General features: G+C 33.6%; 1 protein-coding gene across 3 annotated transcripts in view; it reads left to right on the top strand.

Moving 5' to 3' along the window:
• The first annotated feature begins 259 nt into the window (after window positions 1-259).
• The window catches only part of LOC106115762 (uncharacterized), a 56,348-nt gene continuing 40,257 nt past the window's right edge, over window positions 260-16,350 (top strand). For all 3 annotated transcript variants that reach the window (XR_001227776.1, XM_013309271.1, XM_013309272.1), the window contains exon 1: window positions 260-1,736. Coding sequence is in view for 2 of the 3 variants with exons in the window: in XM_013309271.1 (XP_013164725.1) it covers window positions 835-1,736 (902 nt within the window). In the remaining variant the exon portion in view is untranslated. The remainder of the gene's footprint in view (window positions 1,737-16,350) is intronic.

The following is a 16,350-nucleotide window of genomic DNA, read 5'->3' as shown; positions in this document are numbered from 1 at the left end:
TTTTCTTGTTCGGATTCTGATTCGAAAATTGACCCTTGAAAAGACTGTAGGTAGGTAGTTTATCCTAAGATAGCAATTGTGACCAATCACAGTTAATTTGGACCATGAATCGAACGATATTATTGGTCATTCTTGCCATCCAAGGTAACCATAACCTACAATATAACCCTACCAATCGTAAAGTGTACAATTGAGTACTTTAAATAAATAAGTGCACTGGACTATATTTATTAGTCGCATATAGTACGTATCTCAGGATCCTTCATTCGTTGTTCGTAAATTCGTAATGTTCGTTCGTAGTATGTCACTTTGTAAGCATCGTTTATACTTAGGCGAAAGAAATTTTAGATTTAGATACTAAGTGCCCGTTTAAAAGTTACATCCGTGTCGCATTTAAGGAGTATAATATAAGTGATGTTTCGAAAGTGTTCGTGAAACATTGGTGACTAAAGATGAAGATACCGTTTTTCCTTTGACCTTTTTACATTCTGAAGTGTCAATATGGATCCTAGTGTAATGAAAAATACAGTAGCCTAAAGACACCGACTACCTGTTTTATTGAGTGGTTTTACAATGGAGCCGAAAAGGGCTCCGCCATAAAATTATTTGGAACCATTATATAGCCCGCCATAAAATCATTATAATTGATGTCGGTGCATAAAAAGCGTTCAGTTGAGGATGGTGAAATGTTTGGAGGTCGGAGCGAGGAGGCGGAGCAATGATCTCAGGGAGGACAGAGATGCTAGGTGGAGTCGTCACGCCACCGTCGGTGGATCGCCGATCGCGTGCAGCTAGTGAGCAGCTGGCGGGTGCGGAGTGTGATGACTGTGGAGGATGTCAGGCAAGCCCGCGAGTGTGGCCGCGTCGCGGGCGGGCGTGGCTGGAGCGCCGCGCGTGCTGCTGTACGTGGCGGAGCGCCAGCTAGAGCACGCCGCCGCGGGCCCCGACCTGCCGCCCGCGAGCACCCCTTACGATGCACTATACGACATACCCAATCAAATACCCCTGTCAAGATCGGTTTATAGAAGTGACCAAAATGACCATAGGAATCCTTCAGGTGTTATTTACAAGTCATTCAATGATGACGCCAAATGTACATTTGACGAGAATGTTACCCAAAGAACTGAATTCTATAATGTACCTCCACAGTTTTTAAAAGACTCACATAAAGAGGATAAATCAGTTGAGAGGCAGGTCAGTGTAAAGAGGGAATGTTCCAATCAAGTCCCAACAGAGTATAGTGTAGAGACATTCCAGGGTAGGGTACCCGAGGCAGGGGAAATAGCAACATATCAGAGATGTTCCATAAATACAGATAATATGCCCTCCATGCTTCCGATAGCGCTCCGTCACAATCAAAATCATTTTGAAGGTGCATTACAAGATAGTGATGGTACAAACTGTGGTGACAGGGAGATTTCTATGAGTAAGGGTTATGTGAATTATCAGTTTTTAGAACAAAGTGCATCACATCAGTCTATTGTGAATCAGAGTATTAATATACTGAATCAGCAAGTGGGTGTGAATAGGACAATAGTCAGTGAAGGGGAGAGTAGTGGTGGTCCTCAACTGGTGCGAACTCCAGATGGTGTGGTGTTGGCCGTGCTACCATCATCCACTCCCAGCGCAAGTGACACTACAGATCTTAGGACTGCACAGGGTGAATTTCCACAAACTATAACTGTGCCATTGGGTTGGAAACGGATTGTGAGTGGTGCTTCAGTTATGTACCTTAGGTATGTATTATACACATATATATAAAATTTAAGGCTGTTTATATCTTATTGGATATTTTTATAGTTGAATTAGATACTCAGAACTAGATACAATATGAGCTACCATTAGCTGTAATTAATTATGATGCCAGTATTTAGTAGAAAAAGTTATATAAAAAAATCTATTTGCTGGTTTGCAAATAGTTCATCAAATATAGTCCTTATTGGAACTGTATGGAAAAAATGTTTGTAGGCAATTTCTATTAGAAATTGATCAAACTGTTTTCATCAATCAATTGTATCGTAAGATAGCATCACAATATTTATGTTTGACTAGGTACAGACAATATACAATAATATCATTTTTATACCACATTTAAGGATATTATTATAATACTATGAAATGTGGCTTTTCTCTATTTATTGTAAGATTTACTACTACTTTATCAAATAAATATGTTCAACATTACTAACAAATACTTATCAACAAACATAATTTCATTTTGATTTATAAGATAAGAAACAAATTGTCAAGTTTAGGGCATTGTTTGAGTTTTGTATATAAATTAGTCTTGCATTTTTTTTGTTAAAAAAGATGTTGTGACCCTGATATTTTCTATAGCATCATATTATCTTGTGTAGTTGCAATTTTTAAAAGGATACAGCGTTATCGCTTTACTTTTTTATATAATGATACTGTTCACATAGAGCTCATTATATAAAAACTAAGTCTATTGGGAAGTCCAAATGTGCATGACTCATAAATTTTCCAATGCCAACATTAAATAGTATTTGTGTCTTGTAAATTTTCTGATTAATTTTTATCCTTCAGACTTGAAATTGATATATGAGTGTTGTTAAGGAATTATGTTTGAAATATTATGCATTTAAAGACTTTTTATACACTTTGTTTCACTCATAGCTTTTTTTGTATTTGGTGATAACAATGGATTCTTTTATTACATCATTTTGTTATTATTACCCAGGAAGTAATCGCTATCTAATTCTCAAGTTTGCTTAATGTAAATTCTGTACAAAACAAGTCTCTCCATTCACATAAGAGGTCCTGTTATGTAAATGGATTGGTGATTTAAAATCAAAAAGATAGGTTATATACATATATAATAATGTTATAAATTTATAAATAAATATATAACATTATTTTTTTAATGAAGTCATATAATAGTATATAAAATGCTATGTAATATATGACTCATTTAATGTAAAATATTTTATTTGAATCAAGAATATTCTAAAGGAAAAATCAAGTTCTTATGTAAATAAAGATTACTTTGCTTTATATTGCTAACTACATTATTATATATATATTAGTGAGGTTAACAATTAACATACAAGTATTACTCTTACACAATAACAATTCAAAATCAATTTATGCATTGTGTATTTCAATTTTCACGTAAGTTAGCAAAGACAAAGACGTCATTGCGGCTTTTGGTACACCTAAATGTTTATCGCGCAATATTTGTGTACATTTAACCACTTCAACCTCTAAAAAATTTGAACAAACTATAGTCGACTTCAATGGAAATGGAAATTTTACTGTCTCACATTTTGTGAACAAGTTGATGATATAAAGGCGCCTGTTTTAAATAAGTGTAACTACAACCTTATAAAGGTAAAATTGTTTAGATAGGTATGTTATAATTGCTCATTTCTATTGAATTCCACTATACGTATATCTCGATGCATACCGTTTGCGAGACTGCAATACAAAATGTATTTTGACATCAAACAGCTTAAAAACATATTTTTATCGAGACTTCGACAGTTGAAACTCATGATTCTATTGACTATGATCTACTCGTGATTAACTCAAGCTGATTTAATACAGCTTTATCGCTGCACTAAGTCAGCAATGACTATAATTTATTTGAGGGAGAGTTATACGTAAGTAGCAAGATTTAATGTAAGTCGCCGTTACACCGTTCCGACACGTTTGTTTACCATAACCGATAAATGGGCGCGCTCAATGCTCGTAATACTAACTCAATAAGCTGAAATCAGTATAGTTAATCGATAATAAAGTACTAGGAGAGTATAAATGCGAAGCAGCAATTCTGATCGTTCGTTTACGTTAAATCAATCCGACGAGTGGACAAACCAGTCCGGCAGCTGTTGTGCGCGACGACGTCGCAAGTGATGAGAGACGCGATGTATTTTTAAAGAGAATTATGTTGTTGAATAACTATTTTATTATTTGTAAATTATGCGACGTTCAGACTACTAAATAATTCTTTAATCTTTTTCTCTGTGAACATTTTTAATGGCTTACTTTTTACCTTTGAGATCTCTTATTATTAAATCTCGAAATTATATTAAACTTTAGTATGTGTAAAAAATATTTTAATGTAACTATTCAAAGTAAGAAATATTCCACGAATCCTGACATTCATATTTGAAGATTTTTAGCTTTGTCTGATCTTAGATTAAATTACATTTTGGGTATCTTAAAAGGGCGCACGAAAACATTATATTTATACTAATCTTTTTCGATAAATATCTATGAAATACAAGCTTTTTTGATACATTATTGTTTTTTACATATTTGCACATAAACGGACAAATTATTTAATATTATACTGATGTTTTATGATATATGCATTAATGTTATCGAAAACTGTTAATAAGCAGTTTTAAGCTTGTTCATTTCCCGAGCTAAAGTCAAGTTAACTTGGAAGAGGCTACGCTTGTTTGATCTTGTAGTACAAATTGCTTATTAATACGAACATCTTGTTATGTACGTTTAGATTATTACGCTGATAGAGAGGATTTATATGAATATCCCTTTTAAGGTTAGAGCTGTCAGGTTATCTAAGAAGCAGAAATGTAACTAGAAATGGTTAAATCCGTTTCTGGAAAGATCACGCGTTTAGAATATAGTATACCAAATTTGGTGCGAGAAATATCTTGGAATGACAGGATTTTATCTTTGTCAAGTGAAAGAAAGCTGAAGTGATGGTTATCCATATTATTTTACAAATCTACAAATAGTCTTATTTCGAGTTATTGGTTTTTCCATCAATAATATTAAAAACAACAATGTAATGTACAAAGTGCAGATATTTTTTGTTAACATGTTTACGTATTCCTAACGTAAAAATCATCTTAATCATTTAATTTCTTTTTTAATTAATTAACACAGTACACGTGTAAACACATTTTCTTGGTACTTGGCATCCGGCATGAGAGTCGGCAGGTGTCCTTTGCAAACCTGTGTGTACAGGAAACGGCGACTATTCCGAGCTGCATTCCGATAATGAGAGAAAGCGTGTTAAATATAATGTATATTAATCATAATTGAAGCGCATTGCATCGCTTTTAAATGTGCATGGTCACGGCATTTGTATAAAGTATCAAGTGCACGAAATTGCAGGAAATATACCTATAATTATACATATATGTAATTGTTGTCATTCGGTTGCTTGATAAGCTTATATGTACAGTCACATTGATTTTTTATTCAATGAATGTAGTAATTTTGGTTAAACACGATCTTGTCATATAGAAGCCGCATAAGAATAAATTATTGTTCAAACAGTACCAATAGATTTGCGGAGCGCATACAGTTAGAGCAGATAAACCCATTAATCCAAATAAGCCCTAATGAATTACTTCGAGAAGTTACGTTCCTATAATAAACTGCACGACTTTATCTCTGCATTCATTGTACACAATGCAATTAATTTTATAACAATCAGAGAGTAATATATTAAAGAGTTGTATAGCTTTGTATGTTGGTTATCAGTTGCGAAGTGGAGTATAGCGTACAATAAACAATAGCTGCGGCCCCATTCGATTTCCGCATATCGGTGAGCTAGTAATCGCTCAATCGGTTGCAACTACCGGGATAGAGCGTGGTACATTGCTATACCGTGGCATCTATTCTCCGCGTACATTCTCCAGATTTGTATCGCAACATTGTAAAGGACTGGCTCCATTCCTTTTCTTGTTCTTTGATCATAGCCTTTAGATGTGAAATTTTTAATCTTTGGAATTTATTCAAGGATTTTTTGTTTTTTATATAGAAGTGGATTTGATAGGAAAGTTAACAAAGATTACAATGTCTAGATATAATAATAAATTGACTTGTCTCAAATTTGGACCAAAATATTCCATACGACACATACGACGGAAGACATAACATAATAAAGCAAAATAAATTTACGGTATCATTATGTCTGTCCGAAAGATGAGAACACAAAACGTGCGTATTGTTTTGAAAAACAGAATGTATACATTTAATAGTTAGCATTATTTGCTGACGGTTCATCGCACAGTTCTAAAGTTCATAGTTACCAGAATCACAAACGGTACCTATGAATGGGTTAAGATGGGAAAAGCGATTCGGTAAATTACTAAGTTGGAACCGGCATCGTCTAGCCGTGTTGAAATTGAAGAGAATCGTGGAGAAAGTCGGTCTCGCCGCGCCGTAGGCGTGACCACTATTTGTACCAGCGTGTACGGTATTTTATCCAACATTATCGGGTGCTGTAGTTATGTTACATTATCGTTTGAGTATTTATACAGCTTTGAACCTAATAAAAGTTTTATTTTATCGTGTGACCAAGTTACATCGAGTAAAATAAATACGTTGAATTTTATAGACTCTTATACAAATTAATATTGTACGAGAGACAAAAACAATTTACTGCATTTGAAAATTACTTTCTTTCTTTTTAATGATATAAATGTATTTAGCTAGGAGAAAACCTAGGTATATGCGTGCACTCCTTTTATAATACCCTGAATTCCGATTTCAATCAATAATCATTACCATTGTAGTTAGAGTGGAAAACTTAAGAGTGGGCATACGTTTTTCGTTAAGCCACCATTTAAATTAGTATTCCCTATGGGTGTAGTATAAGAGTGAAATGTTTAGATTTAAGGCGTCATTAAGTGCTGAGCGTTTGCGGGAGCGCCTTGTCTCCCGAGAGGCGTCCATTGTTGCGCGCTTGTTCATTACGCGCCTCTTATCTGTCATTGGCAGTACAATGCGGCCCCACACAATAACTGTTACTTACACATCCCGGGACGACGCTTAATGGATGTCGCAGACTCTATTCAATTTTAAACATTCCTATTATGTAAAGACTTGTTTACTTCATTACTATAAGTTGTTAACGCAATAAAATATTTAATTAATAAGTGACGTCAGACGTATGTAACTGGTTTCTAAAGGAAAAGAAATTAATACTCGGTATCATGTGATGAAATCAAAAATGTTGAATCGTTTGTTGTTATGTGTCACACAGTCGTAAGCGCTTCACATAAGAATAATTTTGTGGTTAAAGACGAGCTCTGGAATTGTAGAGGCTTTTACGGTTTTAGATAAAAATTTAAATAATCAATGTGGGTCAGAACACTTGGTCGGTGCAGTTAACTTTAATGCCTTTGTCATCGTCATCGCACAGCTGATCGAGGGACAAAGGAAAGCCGCCCAGCGACCGTCGGCCGACCTTCTTGCTGACCATTGCCCGACTGATTTACGACTTACGAGCACAAAAAACACAGAGTGTGCTTGTATTCTTTCGAAAGTCTGATAAATAAACTGTGCGGAATTTCTTTGGCCTCCTTTGTGACGTTGCATAATGCCGGGGATCGACCGTATTGAATACGCACACGGATTGTTTCTACCGATGGGATGGGCGGTCGAATGGCGCAGTGATCCGATTTACGATTCGTTCCGACTTTCTTTACAAGAATCACAATAGATTGCGCGCCTAGCTTCGTTGTGTACAAACGCCACCCGCGGTGCGAAATCCTTTAAAATGCACGTTTTAATATTTAGGGTTGATGTTTGAATTTATGCGTTCCTTTGTCTCCTTTAGGTAAGGTCGTGACGACTACTTTTTCGCAATTGCTCAACCATAACTTGGTAGAACCTAGATTTGAAGAATTACTGGCGTCTTTGTTATCGCATTTTGTGTATAAATTTAATTTTATCCTGAGGTTTTTTATCTACTATAATTAGAATAATCTATACAAGTTTTTTTTGCTTAAATTTTATAGCGGAACTTTGCTATTAATAATTCACGATAGCGCATAATCCAAGCCCGAACACAAGGATTTTGTCTTAGTAAAAGTTCTTGTTCTTCGTTTCAGACACACACAACGTCGAAAAATATTGCGTGTCTTTTGTTTTGCCAAGTTATTTAACTAAAGAGAAATATGAGCTCTACCTGTGGCCGGGAGTCCGTAAAACTTTACAATGTCTCTAATTTGAGATTTATTGTCGGTCGGGAGTGATGAATGGCGATTGTGTAATACAATATCCGATATAAAACAAAGAAGTCGCCGAAGGGTAATACTTTAAGTTTATAGCGAAATTTGTTTAGCACTCTTTTCCTCCTTTGCATCTCGAGCGCGATTTTAGTTTTTCTATTTTCGAGCTCGCGGTAAGTTTATATGAATTTGCAGTCGCAATAAATTTTACCTTTTGCGAATCTTGAATTTGTTTTCGTTTTAATGTAACTACGATTACGTTAACGTTACAGTGGCTCTTGTCTCTTTAATCAAGTTTAATCAGTGAGCCGAGGCGAGTCGGGTTTCGAGCGCCGATTAAATTCTTAAACGTTTCTTTTGTTGTTTTGTTGCTTTTTCAACGTAAAATCTCGTGTCGACGCTCTTAAATCTTTTGCCAATTTATAATTTGTCTACATCTCTGCGATTAGTCGTTTTTGGATAGAATATTTAAACGTGGAATTGAATTAAGACTTTTTTTATGCTTTAAGCAGTCTTAATAGTCGGATTAAAATTAATTTAAATAGCAGTTTTACTTATGTATGTAAGTATGTTTTTTTATATGATAAAAATGTCACGTCATCTGAAATTCACTTATGTGAACGATTATACATCGAAAGATTAACGTCACTGCTGCTTTAATGTACACGCTATTAAAACATAATTTACAATGTAACATACATAAGGCAAACATAAATTTTAAAAGCAAACATAATTTATACTAGCTCTGATAATTCTGACAAGTTTTCTTCTGTTCTAATCGTGTTAGAGGAGAAATAAAATAGCGTTAATTGTATGTATTGTTTAAATATTTAAAAATAACAAGTTTACCGTCGAAAGATAAAATCACACGCGCGTTGACCTCCGACGCCGTCTCGATGCGGAAATAATATGGATTACGTAAGCGCAGTCGAAGATTTTTTATTGCTCCATTAAATGAGGCACACACCGCCCACACCGGGTGGTAAGTCTCGACGGCGAATCAACTCGCTACAAATCGCGTTCACATCGCCACAGCTTGTCTTTTGTTAATTGCGCATTTACCTACCTATAACTGTCACCGGCTGTTACGTAAAATGCTACTTTTCTACCAAAAATAACAATTCTACACACCACACTGCTTTTGTATATCAGGACTAAATATTGAGGGAAAATGTGACTGGCTTGAAAAGAAAATTTTTCTTTTTCAATGGCCAACGTTTCGAATTTAATCTGTACGGTTAACGTTTCTCCTTTCATTTTATACCTGTTAATTCGATGTTTTCGTTTTACTTTCTTTTCAGGAGTATATGGAAGTGGTATTAGTTTTTTTTTCATCCGGGAACATTTTTAAACGCATGTTGTGCTCGTTTTTAGGATTAAAAGTCTTTGTTGAAGCCCAGCGAAAAATCGCGCAGTATTTTGAGGGATCTCGTATGAATAAGAAAATTAACTGTCGTCGTAAAAAAATATGTATACATTGTAACCCCAATACGGACTTGTGATAGACGCAGATCTTATGAAAATTTATATTTAAAGTTAATCTTAGTCAAAAGATATAAAAACGTTCATCCTTTACAACTTGATTTTCATACGAATAAATAAAAATACCATGAACATGTATTCCAAACGTTAAAAAAGGAACACAAGATTCTAAGTCCAGCAATTTATTTTCTAAAATGTTTTCAAAACTGCCCTTAAAGTTACTATAGTTTATTACCGCCTGAGTGTGAGTTATCCTTGTAAGAGGGGGAACCCATGGTTGTAATCCTGAACACAAGTAAACATCCTTGCGGGTAACTTCACTATGCATAATTTATTGTTCATTTCCTTTTAAATCCACGAACAGATTGTATTGATTTTTGAAGACATAGGTTTAACATCGACGTAATAATTTGATAGTAGATTTGAATTGCTGCGCAGTTAACTATTTATCTTTTTAATCGGCGAAGCAGTTTTGGTGTAAACATTGATAAAAATAATATAAGAGCTAGTGTACACTGTCTGGTTTTTTCTAATGAAATTCTGCGACGATTTTTATTACACTTGACATTTAAAAATATGTATTAAAAAAAACTGTCCATAAAATGAACTATGAGAAAATGAGAATCTAGTGTCTTGCAAAATTTATCTTTACTAGCTCTGCTGAAAACTCTACTGCTATGTTGTTTACGAAAATATTTTATGTGAGATGAGAATTATTTATATTAGTTCATGGAATCAACATGAGCTAACTATTACCATATGTGTGTACACAGATGACGCAACAAAAAAAAACAAGTACTATACATACATATGTATAGTACTTGTTTTTTATTTTACTTACTTTTATACTCCAGTTCGGATATGCTGGCTTAACCCAGATTTAAAGATAAGATTAAATATGATAAATCCATCAAAACAAAGTCAAAACATCAATATTTTGTAAAATTATTTTATGGAAGCTTATAAGGAAAAATATCAGTTGCTATTTCTGTGTTCTTCCATTGATTTAAGAAATAAGATCGTTTTTATCCACTTCTTTTCTAAGAGCGTTGAAGACATTCCGAAATGGCCGATGAACGAACGTGCGCAGCATTAGAGACGGATAACAAAGTCGGCCGCGGCATTTTATTCGAGCAATTGATCCACAAATGAATGCCAATGTACAATAAACTTGATTAATGACTGATACACACACTCGTACGGACTCAATCGATCCAAATTCAACAAACAGTTAAATAGTTCTTGAACAATAAAGATGTAAGACGTTTGACACCATTGTTCCTTTGTGGTCTATCCTCTCTATATGATATTAGTTGGAAATTAAAATAACAATGTTTGAATTAGTGCAAGAACAGCAAAATTTAAATTTTGACTTCGATTCTTCGCACACACCATTATTGACAAACTGGGAATCAAACCTGCACGAGTCTTCGACGCTTAGCCATTGAGGTCTCGTTGCTTATTTAAATGAAAATGCCAAGGCCAACAGAGTTGTTTATAGCGAATTACAAAGACATTATGTAAAAAAAGCCGGCAGCATTTTGTAAGTGCGTGCGACGCTATCGTTAATCTTTTGATTGTAACAAAGGCTGATAAATAAACACTTAAATCGCGACGTCAAGTTGTGTACAGCTGGGGCGACCACAACTGCTAAAAAGTTTGTAATTATGGAGTCGCGGGTTTGCTTAGCTGTTATAAAATGTAACTATCAATTTTGCTTTACATATCAATACCGGAAATCGGTGTAATTACCATAAAATAATGTCTGATTTTTTTTTATTATCAGAGTACAATTTTGAACACTAAATTTTATAAATAAACCTCCTTCGAGATACCTAAAATGTTTGAATCCTTTTTGAAAAAAATATCAATGCATAATTGTGTTAAAATAACATAATCTTAACTTGCATGACATATTTACATAAAGTTTAATACGACATACAAACAAATAAAGTGTCTTATAAAAGTCAACTGCTTGGCGTCCCTACGTACAGCGCTTTCGGGCGGATGTAGCACGTCTGCTCGGCTCACATGGGCTCCAGACGAGTCCCGCGCCCGCCGTTCCCACAGTTGCTCGGGAACACTCAAGGTTGCCAACCTCACAAAAACTCTTGCGCAAATCTCAAGAACTTGATTGCGATAATTTTTGCGGCAACCAAACATGTGAATGTATCTTGTTGCTACGCTGCACTTTTATCATGTTACGCAGGAAATAAATTGGTTGAGTTACAACAAAACATGTTGTAAATATAAGTTTCATGACACTATCATACAATAATTATAAATTATCTACTCTTCTAAATCCTAATATATTGGCATTCCTTTTATTATTAAATAGTTGCATAGTTATTTTTTGCATGCAGTAATTTATGTTGTGTCGTGATAAAGCAAATGCATATTTTTTCCTAAGAAGGCGAGGCAAATAATTGTGTCTGACTCAGCATAGTTATAATATTATATGCCAGACTACAATAGCTGTAAAATGTCGTCTGGCTACAATCAGACTTTAAATACTTTACAGACATATAACTTTAAATCCTCTTTAAGGACTGTGATTGAAAACGGAATTATGTTATGTTAATGAATTTTATTAAACAAATGTTAGTTACATGTAATTTCAACAACATTTACAATATTTGTATGTAATAATTTCTTAGTAATTTATCTGTCTTAATTATGGCGGTTCTTAATAAATATCTATTGTTTTTTCAATATTTATCGTAGACATTATTTTCGGTTATTTAAAATGAAAATTATAAAATACGAGTAATGATTAAGCCAATTGAATGAGTTGTTAGCATGTCTGATGTATAAAAATCCAATAATTAGTTAGAGGATTAGATAGATTGGTTATTAAATCTGAATTTTAAACTAAACGACGCACGCTGTGTTAGCTCATGCATAACAATGCATTTATATCTCATTCGCATGTTAGTGATAATCGTGAACAAATGTTTATGTTGTACTTGCGATGTTGTTTGAGTCGCTGTATTTATGTAATAGAAAACAAAAAAATCTGTATTTATATCATAAAAACATGGACGTGTCTATGTCAGTAGAATAAAATGGTTCATATGTGTAACAAAGTTGGAATATAAAGTGGTTAGTAAACTAGGCTCCAGGTATATTACGCTTTGAAATCGTTTAGCGATGCCCCGTTTAACTGTATGGCAGGTGCTTAGTTAACTTGTCTAGGCAACATTTTGTTTACTTTTTTATCCATTTAACTCATAAATGGTTTCAATGTATTCAGAATACTTTTGTAAATATTTTGCTATAGTGTTGAAAAAGTAGTGTAGCAACATTTAGTATAACCATGTGAATGTGATATTATAACTGTATATTTTAATATAATACGATCTTTAAAATGGTAGTACGTCGAATATCCAAAAATAGATACGTGTATTACTTGACTCGTCGTATAATAAATAGGAAAATGTTTCTATTGAATTATATTATAAATAGAATTACCATGGGAACAGTTGTCTATAAAGGATGAAAAGCATTTATTCTTATAACCTCTAAATTGAATTCACGATCGTTGATGTGGAAATAACTTTTAAGACATGATGAAGGATGAACTAATTCACTGGTTTAATGAAGACAAATTGTTCTCTGTCTGTTATTCAGACAATTTATGATTTAGATATACTTATATGAAATGCTTATATTGTACTCATACGTTACTTGATGTTTGTGGAACTTTGCAAGAAGTACTTTGTATGAAGTAGAACATTATCCTACATTAGACTTTGTTGAAAACACAGGTTCGCAAAGTACACTTCAAACAGTAATATGTTGATGATGTAGATATTTTATCATAACAAACAGATGCAAAATGATTGTATAATTAAGGCCTGACTTGGTGTTTAACCTTGTAGTTCGTATTAGATTAAACCTCTTTAATAATTGTGATTAATGTTTCAATGTTTATTTATATACCGGACAGATTGCGTCATGCAAAAAATTGTTTATTCATTTAAGATGATGCTTGATGTGCATAATTAGTGAGAGATTAATCTTTATAAGGAGTTTGAATCCCCTCAACGATTCTGGTGACTAAAAACTACTGGCTGTCGTTTTTGCTATAATGTAAAAGGCAAGTTTTTTGTATATTTTGACGTGTGAGTAAGATATGCATACACTCAGTGACTTACCGTCGCATGCGGTTATTAAAAAGTAAATAATTTAAGCATGACTTTGATTCGTACAGTTTTAATAGTAAAAACATGTCTACTTTTTTACGCGACTGTATCTTTGTGATACGCATATACTACGAAGGAGATGTTTTAAGAAGTTTGATTAGCCAACCGCCCCCGAGGGTGGAGTTTCATTAGTTGATAACTTGGTCGTTTCAATGAAATTATAATGAAACTGCGCCCTTATTGTTGAGTTCAACGTGACTAAATTTGTGTCTAGTCGTCATAAATGGTTTAAGAATAATACGCTTTACTATCAAATATAAATATCTCTACTTACAAACATAATCTAATCGTGCTCACAGATCAAAAACGGTTGGAACTAAAATATGAATATTATCTGTATTAATCATGTTTGTATAAGGCCGACCTTGTTTGTGCAGTTGTCGATAAGTTGTATCGTAAGGTTTTACATGGTCATTCGCAAATCGGCGAAGGCTACGTAGTTACCGCGGCTCTGCGGCCGTTCACCTGCCTCATTCTATTGCTGCACGACACTTGTATACGCTGCGAAGTTAACTAAAATAAATATAATTTTTTACGACTCATTTAATGAAATAATAAAGAGATAGGGAATAGATCGAAATATTTGTATGTGTGAGACCGCGCTCTTTAGCCCTTATGACGTAATGGGTAGGTGGGTCATTATTAGGGGTGGACTGTCTGTTTTAGGCATGAATCGAAATAACAATTAATCCAATCCTTTTGAGAACGGTAAAATGTGTTACCAAGGGAAATATATTTGCTTTCCTGTTTCAGTTGATGAGATTCTTGTAAGATAAATCTTAGTCTGTTCAATATTATTAATGTTTCTTAAAAACATTTAAAGTGAGTGTCATTTATTACGATTCCTAAAAAGTATCTAGTCATTACGCCTTGTTCGCATGCTTAAAAATTGTGGTTAACCTTGGTTGAGATTGTGATCGATTACTCGTTTGGCTGTCGTTTAATTTAATACTTGACATTTTGTTGTTTCGAACAATGAAACGATTACCATCGACCTATAATAAGATCATTGTTTTAAATAAATGTACATTAATTTCTTATAATTTTATTTATAATAATGTGACATTCAATATAAATCTATTCTTATATGACATTGATGTGTTTTACCTATTGAAACACTTATATCAAAATGTAATGACATCCCTTTTATTTCGTTTGAAATAACTGCGACAACAATATCTTTTATTCAGTGTTGCATTAGTGAAATTTCACGGTCAGATTGCATTGCTGAAATAAAATTATTAAAAATCCAATCTTATTTTTGTACATGTTTCTACATAACAAGAAGGTAAAATAAACCGGGTCAACTATGATTGTAAGAAATATAACGTTTGTGATTTTAATATTAAATTAATATTCCGATGTAATCTGAAGGCCAAAAACTTAATAACTGGTTCACAACACGAGTGTCGTGGGCGCTAAACTAATTTCCTGTTGCTTGTGTCGTAACGTGTTAGAGATCCAATCTAGTTTACTTCAGCGAAATCTTATATAATTTAGTAATCGTTTTGTATAACGTGCTCGTAAATTATTTGTCGAAAGGCGGAGAAAGCGTGATATTTCTGTGAGATAGTATTAACCCCCTTCTCTTCCTTATTTTGCAATGGATAATTGTTTGAAATTAATATAAGTATTATATAATACATAAAAACATAGATTAGATAGATTTTACTTTTGCTAATTAGTAATACCTACTCTACGAACGACCAAAGTGCCTTGCAAACAAAAAAGCATTTAATATATTGAACTAGCTGTCGTCCGCGACTCCGTCCGCGTGGAGTGAAAAGAAAATGAGTTCCCGGAAATTATTCGAATATTTCTCACCTTTTAAATCTTCCCTAGACCTCCACAAAAATTTCAAGACCAAGATAAGATAAATCCGTTCAGCCGTTCTCGAGGTTTAGCGAAGCTAACGAACAGCCATATATATATATATATATATATATATATATATATATATACTACGATTACTAGCTTTTGCCGCGAATTCGTCTATCTGTTATCTATTATTATGAGTTATTAAAGGTATTGTGTTAATTTAAACTAAAATAAGGCACATCGGACAACCAAGCCATTTTTTATTTTAAAAAAATAGGACGGCTAAATGAATTTATTGATCGTATCTCGAAGGTCGCGTTGTTTAATGTAAAAGTTTTGGTTTAGAAACTGACCCTGTTTAATCTAGTTCGATGTTAATTAATGATCAATTTAAGTCACATTGGTCATCTGGGTTTGCATTTTATTAGTATTAGTACGACATAGCTTACGTTACCCGTATTACGACACCGAGATTTATTGCGGTCAAGATGTTTAATATTCAAAAGTTGAAAAACAGCAGTTTGATTAGAACATTTATCTTAAACTAGTTGTCGCCCGCGACTCCATCTGTCCAGTATTGGAAAAAAACTGAATTAGGAGCCTATGTATTCTTCCAGGATATTTTTACATCTATTTTAAATTTCAGCGAGATCCTTTGTGCTGTTTTTTAAATACCTTCTAAGAAACTTTCATCCAACCAAACATTCTTATAATATTAGTAAGATAAAAAACTGAATACGATATACATGTACACTAAATATGGCAACTTTTAAATAACAACTTTTTATAGGTATTTTACGAACCATTCCTCGACTATAAATTGGCAATGGTTTTGTAGACTTTTGATTTTATTTTGCACACGAAAATATTTCACTTATGGTAATTTA

This window comes from Papilio xuthus, unplaced genomic scaffold (genome assembly GCF_000836235.2).
Source record: "Papilio xuthus unplaced genomic scaffold, Pxut_1.1 DF827777.1, whole genome shotgun sequence".
In the NCBI taxonomy this organism is placed as follows: Eukaryota; Metazoa; Arthropoda; class Insecta; order Lepidoptera; family Papilionidae; genus Papilio; species Papilio xuthus.
The sequence above is the reverse complement of the archived record's forward strand: the minus strand, read 5'-3'. Positions and strand labels throughout refer to the sequence as shown.